The sequence below is a fragment of the Notechis scutatus genome, chromosome 1, assembly GCF_049901735.1.
Source record: "Notechis scutatus isolate UNSWTSFEM ecotype Mainland chromosome 1, rNotScu1.2, whole genome shotgun sequence".
In the NCBI taxonomy this organism is placed as follows: domain Eukaryota; kingdom Metazoa; phylum Chordata; class Lepidosauria; order Squamata; family Elapidae; genus Notechis; species Notechis scutatus.
Genome location: NC_142009.1, coordinates 68264376 through 68273761, shown reverse-complemented (window position 1 = coordinate 68273761; position 9386 = coordinate 68264376). Strand labels below are relative to the sequence as shown.

The 9386-nt window shown below is 35.7% G+C and overlaps 1 protein-coding gene and 1 pseudogene across 1 annotated transcript; one reads left to right on the top strand and one right to left on the bottom strand.

Moving 5' to 3' along the window:
* Window positions 1-92: 92 nt before the first annotated feature.
* On the top strand, window positions 93-9167 carry LOC113413226 (sulfotransferase 6B1). Its single transcript, XM_026669313.2, has 7 exons — window positions 93-466; window positions 1813-1925; window positions 2339-2428; window positions 3179-3305; window positions 4137-4231; window positions 5071-5227; window positions 8092-9167. The coding sequence occupies exons 1-7, from the start codon at window positions 271-273 to the stop codon at window positions 8220-8222; spliced, it is 909 nt and encodes a 302-aa protein (XP_026525098.1). The 5' UTR covers window positions 93-270; the 3' UTR covers window positions 8223-9167.
* LOC113413348 (small nucleolar RNA U3) lies at window positions 5805-5904 on the bottom strand (annotated as a pseudogene).
* Window positions 9168-9386: the final 219 nt, after the last annotated feature.

The window sequence follows — 9386 nt, the reverse complement described above, 5'->3', positions numbered from 1 at the left end:
TGACCCAGCCAAGTCAAAGTTTCTTGGTTTAAATGGGGATTGCCTGCAAAAATGTAAACAATGTTTAAACAGGAGGACTTGATAGTTTTTTTCTCCTAGAGAATAGAAAGGGAGGAGCAAAAAACAGTAACCCAAGCTGGCTGGCTTTCTTATATAAGGCAAAAAAACAACAGGATAAGTATCATGCTGTTTGTCCACCTCTCAAAATACCTTTAAAAGCTTTTGGTGCCTTAACAACAGGATAGTTAGCTTAGTACAGAGAAAGCAACCATGACAGAGAAAAAATTCGTAGATGAAATAGAGAAAGCGCTGGAAAAATCCAAAGGCCTTAAACTTCACGAACTTCTCTTTTCCTACAAGGGAACTCCCTACCCGAGCACAGTGTGCAGTGCAGAGACGTTCCAAGCCCTGGAGAATTTTGAAAGCAGAAAAGATGATGCGGTATTGGTGTCTTACCCCAAATGTGGTGAATAGAACTCTTTTGTTATTTTGTTGCCAAATGAGATCATAAGCAACTATTAAAAAAACACCTTTTTAATATTGTGTATCTGAAGGTGTTACATAATATTTATCATTACCCTTGAGATGGTTTATACGGAAATAGCACCACTAATAAAAGTTTCTAATAAAACTTTTTGTACCAGAATTAGTTTACAATTATTAATTGGTGTTAAATTCCGTATTATGTAAGTAAACTATATAAGCTAAACACAAAGGAAAGAACAGAATGGTAAATAAAATGATTGGAATGATTGGAATATGTCAATTAGCATTTCATTACCTTATTTGAAGAGGTTTTTAAAACTTAAAAGTATTTTTATAACAATGAAAAATTGTCATGTGCCATTAACTGATAGTTTTTGCCCTGATGATTTCAGTGCAAATTTATACTTTAGTTATTTAAAATGCTTTATATTATTTTAAGATACATTTCTTTATGGTTCAAGCATCATGCTAAATATGTTTTTTTAAAAAAATTGCCTTAGTGTAGTGTGTGAATGTGGTTTATTCAACAGAGTAGGGTTTATTCAACAGAATCAGTAATGCCTGATTCAAAGATTTCAGCTAAATCATGACTTTATAATTAGGCTTAAAACTTAGTTGCATTCATTGTCTTGCCCTTTCCCTTGTGTTCTCCAACTATTATTATTTAAAGTTTTTTTCAATCCTAACTTTATTATTTTGATAAACAACTCAATGCGATGGACATATCCCATACTCATTCCTCCTTCTATTTTACCCACAATCATAACCCATGAGATGAATTGGACTGAGAAAAAATGACTGGCCTAAAGTCATCCAGCCGGCTTTCATGCCTAAAATGGGACTAGAACTCAGTCTTCTGGTTTCTGTCCTGGTGCCTTAACTGCTAGACCAAACTAGCTATACCTACTTCCTCATGTGTACTCTGCTTTTTTGTCTATGATGGTGAACAAACACCCCAACTTGGCTTCGAAACAAAAATGGAAACCCCAACTTGAAGTAAAAATTCCTTTCTGATTTTGAGGTATAAACAAAGATATTTATTTAATTACATGTGAGGGAATATATCAAAACATAGAAGAATGCTTTTATAAACTGAAGCAACTATATAGTTTATAATTTAGCAATCTGATAAAGATACAGCTTTAAAATATTGTACAACTAATATTACTTGTACACTAATTGAAACCAATGGATAGTTTCCATCTCATCATATCTGGTTGCAAATTATTTTGCATTAAGTTGAGATAATGAAACCTTGCCATGTTCAACAAGAATAACATTTTCCTTAGATTTTATTATGATTTTTCCTGTTTTTTCTTTCCCCAGGAGTAAACTGGTTGATTCTCATAGTGAATGATCTGATTGCCACAACATTGAAAATTAAGCAGGAGAACACAGAATTGCCATTTATGGAGTGTGGAGATCCAGGAAAGTTTGAGGTTAATTAGTAACAAAACTTGGCTTTTTAAAATGGGATATTTCATTTGCACCTGTGTGGTAGTTGTTGCAATGAAATAGGCAATAGAGAAAGTTCTTTTGTCTGGAAAATGCCTCTAGTCTTCCAACAATATCCTCTAGTCATCAGATGTCCTCTAGTCACAACAGGAATGGGTTGTGATTTTATTGCTTGTCTGGAATGTAAAGATAGATGATATGAAACCTTTGGCCTATCTCAATATTGTACTGTTTGGTGTCATAAATGTGCAAATGGGATTTACAGAATCAAAGTTATTCTAACTGCCTTTTGATATAGACGATGAATTACTTTTATATATCAGTACAGCCAATCTGTACATACATGAGTAGCCCATTTTATATGTCCCCTCTCCTTTCCTTGTTTTTGTTTGTAAAGAGGATGAAACAGTTTCCTTCTCCAAGGATTGTGGCAACACATCTCCATTACAGCTATCTGCCGAAATCTATTTTCAAAAATAAAGCCAAGGTAGGCATTATGTTTCACTGATAACATTTACTTCTGCAGTTTCTTAGATAAGCAATTCATGGGAGTGTTGTGGACCTACTGTAATGTTTATGGGAATGATATAATGCGTGAAATTAGGCAGCTATGTACTGTACCTTTCAGGTTACAAACGATCAGCTAGCATGACAAAGCGTTGAGAAAACTGTAGTCCAGAACATTTGGAAGGAAAGTATCTGATGTAGCCTAGCAGATATTTCATAACATTAGGTATTGCGATAGTTTAGCTACTAAACTATAAATACATATTAGGAGCATGGGATATGAAGTGTCTAGTAACTCTACATAATGTAAATTAATTAGAAAAGAAACTCCCTTGACCACAAGAGGTCAGTGGATAGTGGCAGCTGTGTGAAAGATGGCATTTTATGCAGCCCAAATCTGAAGGTCCACAAAATGGCAGTGAGAAAAGAGAGAACTGGAAAAAAAAAAAAGAGAACTGAAAACTAATTCTCTGCTCCCATTTGGTGATTGATTGGATTTTGGCAGTCCACATCTGGTAGCCTTTCTAAAGATACGACAAGAGGATTTGGAGTATAGGTGACAGCTTTCTGAAGGAAAAATTAATGGGTATAATTTCAACCTCTAATTTCCTTTTAAGTATAGTTTAGGTAGTGCTAATCATCAGCATCAACAGGGACTTTTGCCAGTAATATGGTACTTTCATTCATGTCACTGGAAATTTAAAATGTCTTTTCTTTTTTCTTACCTTAGATATTGGTGTTGTTTCGAAATCCTAAAGATACAGCAACATCGCTTTTCCATTTTCATAATAATGTACCAACCATTCCCAGTTATAATTCATGGAAGGACTTTTTCCCAGAATTCATGAATGGAGAAGGTAGTCTTAATTTCTCAGATTGGCTCAAATATAATAATTTGGGGAGCAGAATGCTAGGCTAAATTGATCAATCTGAGCACCAGGGGAAGAAAAAGAGAGAGAGAGATGTGCCACTGCTATGATTTCTAATAGGAGTGCTGTCAAACTTGCTTTTCTAGGAAGTAAGACACCCTTGGGAAGAATGTTTGGCTTTAAGAGAAATGAAAATGATATGATCAGAGCTTCATTTTCTGTGGTATACACGAACACATTTCTATTGCCCTAAGCAAAAAGACCCCACAGATTTTTGAAATAGCATTAAAGCTTGCAAAGTTTACTTGCTGGACGTGACTTTGGGATAGACAGCATAGATAGTCAGGATTTTGAAAACTAATTTTTGTCTCTAGCCAAAGCTGAACTGAGAACTCTCACAAGTGCTCTCGACAAGAGCTGGCCCCATTTATTTGGTAGTTCCCAGCAAGACTTTTGTAGTCTTTGTATCTTGAGAGCTTACATAAGTAGAAACAGAAACTTGTTTCCAACCAGCAGAACAAACACCATTAGCACATTGCTTGCCAGGAGAAGAGATACTATTACCTTACAACTCCTATTGTCTTTAGAGGATTACAGATCTTTTAGAGATGATACGAAGGTTGATGCCTAGATACAAGAACAAGGAAATGAAAAAGAAAAAGGATGTTTAATAAAAGACACTTTGCCACAATACTATATGTTATCCGGAGAGAGTATGAGTGCAATAATATATAAAAAATAACTTGCTGTTATGCTTTCTGCAGACTTTTTTTTTTTTTACAAATAAAGTCATTTTAATATACTGCCTTTATACTATAGTTGCCTGGGGATCCTATTTTGATCAGGCTATTGCTTGGAACAAACATATAGATGATGAAAATGTTCTGATTCTGATATATGAGGAATTAAAACAGGTGGGTATATTTATAATCACGAGCAAAACTTCTCCATGTATATCAGATAAAAAGAGGTTCTCTTATTGGTTTTATAAGACATGGCATGACCAAAAGGCTGGAATTCAAGCCTCAGTATGGGTCATTTCCTTGTCCTGTTCTGAAAGTTGGGAGAATCCTGGAACACCTGAAGAGTGATTAGAAAAAAAAAGAAAGAAAGAATAGAAAAAGTTACTTCTCTCACAGTGAATAATCCCAATGCACCCATATCATAAACCCCTGGAATTATAGGGCAATGACCTTGGGCTTCTCTTTTGATTTAGCATCTGCAGAGCTTTTAATGCTCTAATGGTATTAAAAATACATTTTAAACTCATTTTCTGTGCCATTTTGTCTTCATCTGGTTGAAAGCAATTGTATTACAAAATTACGGGAAGCAGGAAAAACAAGCTCCATTGGAGGAAGTTGATATCCTGTTTTCTTAAAAAAATGCCACTTGTTTATGATAATTTCCCATAAAATGTACCTTAATGATGTAAATACCTGAAGTATTTGTGTATTTGTGCAAGAAGAGATACTGAACTGATTTTTACTCTTTCTCCTTTTCCACCATATACCTATTATGGGTTATAGTCTGTATGGTTCCATATATAGTAGGTGTATAGTATAGTAGGTGTATTGTTTGCGACTTTGCTTCATGCTCAAGTTCATAGATCTAACAATGGATTTTGAATCTGAAGCTACTCAAGCTTACCCTAAGAAATACAGCTTTTTATAACATAAATATAAATAATTCATATCAAAAATACAGTTTATGCAATTTACATGGGATATTAATCATGTCACCATATTGCTTTCAGGACCTGGTTTCGGGAGTAAAGCAAATAGCTGATTTCTTTGGTTTCCCCGCTACTACTGAGCAAATTCAGTCTATTGCAGACAGAACTACCTTCCAAGCAGTGCGTGATAAGTCGCAGGAAACACATGGTGTGGCTGGTCCACTGCTTTTCAGGAAAGGTTGGTTTAAAAAAAAAAGGAAATGGGGAAATAGTATTTTTCTGATATTCACTTTTAGATTAACAGAGTTGGAAGGGACCTTGTAGGTCATCTAGTCCAACCCCCTGCTCAAGCAGGAGACCATTTCTAATCTATAAAGACTTTTTATTTTTTATTTTTAAAACAAACATACACATACAAAACATAAAAACATAAAACCATCTTCCATTTTATATACAGTTGGTTACCAATCTTTTGTGCTATCCTTTTATAGTCATTTACCCGCAGTTTATATCAATTTTCACATTGCCAAACTAACATATGCTTATATATTTATCAGTTATTAATCATCCATGACTAAACTATTTATTCCATCAATTTTATATGAGATATTCCAAATTTTATCTTAAAATTTATGTTATACTGTATTTTCAACCAATGGTTATATATGTCTATATTATGTTTTATATCAATCTATTAAATTTCTATCACAGAATTATCTAGTCTATTACATTACCATGTCTTTTTATCCAACCATTGATAAAACAAATCTCATATCATATAAAATTGTTTATCTTCTTGTAAGCAGGAGACCATTTCTGATAGATGGCAGTCCAACCTCTTCTTGAAAGCCTCCAGTGTTTGAGTGCATTTCTCTAGTTGGATACTATAGAAATGATCCCTGAAAGTATCCATTAGTAAGTGATGAGCATTCACAGCATCTCTGGTTATGAATGTCTCATAATTGTACACAGCAAACATACTTTGTAGGGTTTACAACTACAGGAAGGCCTCGGCTTACGACCACAATTGAGCCCAAATTTTCTGTTGTTAAGTGAATTTTTACCCCATTTTATGACCTTTCTTGCCACAGTTGTTAACTGAATCCCCGTGGTTATTAAGTTAGTAATATAGTTATTAAGTGAATCTGGTTTTCCCATTGACTTTGCTTCTCAGAAGGTCATAGAAGCTGATCACATCACCCCAAGGCATGCAACTGTCATAAATGTGAGTCAGTTGCCAAGCATCTGAATTTTGATCACGTGACTATGGGGATGCTGCAAGGGTCCTAACTGTGAAAAAAGGTTGTAAGTCACTTTTTTCAGTGCCATTGTAACTTTGAACGGTCACTAAAGGAACTGTTGTAAGTCGAGGACTACCTGTACTACCAAAATTTGTGATTGAGAAGTGAACAGCTGCAGAGAAAGGGGAAGCCTGAAAATTTATGGATGGAAGGAATCAAAGGAAAAAAAGTTTTCTAGAAGAAAAGACAAGGTATGAATTGGAATACAGCTATGGTAGAAGCAAGGTCAGAAAGATCTATGGCAGTAGGGGCTAACCTTCTTGGACTCCTGTGCCGAAAATTGTGCTTGCACTCACGCGCGTGTGCCAGCACCCAGAAGGCAATGCGTGCAGCCCCCCCGCCCCCTGCGCATGCAATCCCCCCACCTCCCCCTTACCTGCACTGCATGCCTCCCAGTTGATTTTCAGCCCGCTTGAGGCCTTTTTTGGCTTCCCAGAGGCTCAAGGGAAATACAGGAAGTGATGAAACGGGCCTGTTTTTCAGCCTCCAAAGGCTGCAGAGGCTTCCTTCGAGCCTCTAGGAGGCCAAAAGAGGCCAAAAGGCATGCGCAGTGCAGGTAAGTTTGGCTGGGACTTGTGTGCCTACACAAATGGCTCTGCGTGCCACCTGTGGCATGCATGCCATAGGTTCGTCATCATGGGTCTATGGTCTCATTATAAATTATATTTAACTATATTTCAATCTATTTCCTCTTACCTATCTATTTACTTTCTGTTGCTTGCTTCTTAATTCTTTTTTCTGTGCTGTACTGAGTAGAGGTATGTACAGGTAGTCCTCAATGTATGACCACAATTGAGCCCAAATTATCTTTTGCTAAGTGTTTTAACATTTGTTAACTGAATTTTGCCTCATTTTACAACCTTCCTTGCCACTGTTGCTAAGCGAATCACTCCAGTTGATAAATTAGTAACCTGGTTGTTAAGTGAATCCAGCTTCCCCATTGACTTTGCTTGTCAGAAGATTGCAAAAGGTGATCCCATGGCCCTGGGTTACCCTGCAACCATCATAAGTAGGAACCAGTGACCAAGCGTCTGAATTTTGTTCATGACTATAACTGTGAAAACTGCTCATATGTCCCTTTTTTCTGTGCTTGTAACTTTGAACTAAATGAACTGTGGTAAGTTGAGGACTATCTGTAAAAGGTTGATGCAGACCTATCCATATTTTCTGGTGCCTCCTCATCAGGTGAGTGGTTTCAGAATGTCAAAAGTTATATTTAAATTTCTGAAATTGGCACATGGAAAGGCAAACTAGTATCTGATATTGTTTGCGGTAAATAGAAAAGGGGCGATGGTTGAGGGGAACCCACATTTTTGTTGATTCGTCCCCTTATCTGAACTGGAAGCGCATTGGTTATCCTGTATTTTTAAAAGTGTGAGTTTGAGGTTAAGATATGCATATTTATAAAACTATAATCATTATTATAATATTTGTATCCAAGTTCTAAGGATTACTGGCCCTGCTGAACTTGTTTTAAACTCAGTCAAGTTTCACTTGCTATGGCTGCCTGCAGACTACATAATAGGTTGCGGGCATATAAAGAGGTTTTGGCTTCATTTTCACAACTGGCTTTGGTGCTTGTACATGACAGAAAATGCTGGAAGTAAGACAATAGATTTAATTGATTTGGCTAAGAAGGAACCACAGAAATGTGGTGGATGGGTTCACATTTCTCTAATCCTCAGTGCATTGTATCATTTTTGTGCCCAGTTATCAAATTACAAATCTTTTGAATTGTTATTAGAACTATCAAGTAAGTGATTCTGTTTTCTTTTAGCCTCCCATTTTCTTTTCGTTGCAGGCATTGTAGGAGATTGGAAGAATATTTTTGGCAAGGCTGAAAATGAGCAAATGGATGCTAAGTTTAAGGAATGTTTAGCTGGAACCAAGCTGGGAACCAAGCTGAAGTACGATGTCTACTGCAAAACCTGAACATGTATCTTGTGGAAAAACATTATTTTTGTGGAAGTTTTGATTGCTTGCATAAAAAAGGATGTAACCAGAATACACATTTCACTTATAGCTAATCTCTGAAACTCTTTAATATCACATTTCTAATACAGGTTAAACCTGTATTAAGCTGCATAATATATAACCAGACTATTTCATAAAACAAGACAATAATTTTTCCCAGATATATGCAAGCCTCGATTACAATATTTCTAAGGAGAAACGGACAATGACATGATCCTAGGCTTATTGGGAAAATGTGCCTGTACAAATAAGAGTTTTGAAGCACCAGTAGCCAGGGTGTATCAAATTGCTCCATTCTTCTGTTATTTTCCCAGCTCAGCTTTGGAGCAAACTGAAGTACTTGCCCCTGAAGAATTTGATATATAGAGAGGACCTACTTCAAGAGAGTGAGCTGTTTTAGAACTTTTAAAAAGACATACTATCAATATTGACTGTGGGCAATTCTATGTGAATCACCATCAAGGACAGCAGTGATTTTCCATTATTTGAGGATATCACTGATTTTCATTCAGGATATTGAACATTGAGCAAAAAGATTTGTAGACACTGCAAGGAGCTTACTTGTAAGAATGATGAGCATTTCAGAAGTAAAAGTTTACATAGAGACAAGGGAAAAGCATCTTGTCATGTTAATGGCCCTTCATTTACCTTGAAATACAATAATTCACAGATTAATATTGAATTCTGTTTATTAAAATAATTCAATATTAAGATCAAGATGGAAATAGAAGATGAATATGTCCAGATTCTTACATGCTACACTATGAATCATGACTTACCTGGGATCACACATAGTAGCTGGGATCCATACAATCTGTTAAGCCAAAACCAAACCAACCATATTATATCTTAGGCTATTGTGTAGCCGCACATAAATCTTAATAAATCAACTGTTCAAACTCATCTTTCATGTTTTCTGATGTGGAATAATCTGTTACCTTTGGTCATATAATGAATACTTTTGATGTATAAAAATGACAATTTAGTTACAATCCTGGGGATGCAATAATGTCATATAAGCTATTTCTCCCTACAACTAAGTCCCATTATGGCATTAGTCTGTTTGATAGAATGTGCTAGAAACATAAACTTGAAATACTCAAACTGGTGAATTAATTTGAA

Coding starts and splice junctions, on each gene's coding strand:
- LOC113413226 (XM_026669313.2), top strand. CDS start 271: ATGACAGAGAAAAAATTCGTAGATGAAATAGAGAAAGCGCTGGAAAAA. Junction 467..1,812: donor GGTGTCTTACCCCAAATGTG/GTGAATAGAACT, acceptor TTCTTTCCCCAG/GAGTAAACTGGTTGATTCTC. Junction 1,926..2,338: donor GAGATCCAGGAAAGTTTGAG/GTTAATTAGTAA, acceptor TTGTTTGTAAAG/AGGATGAAACAGTTTCCTTC.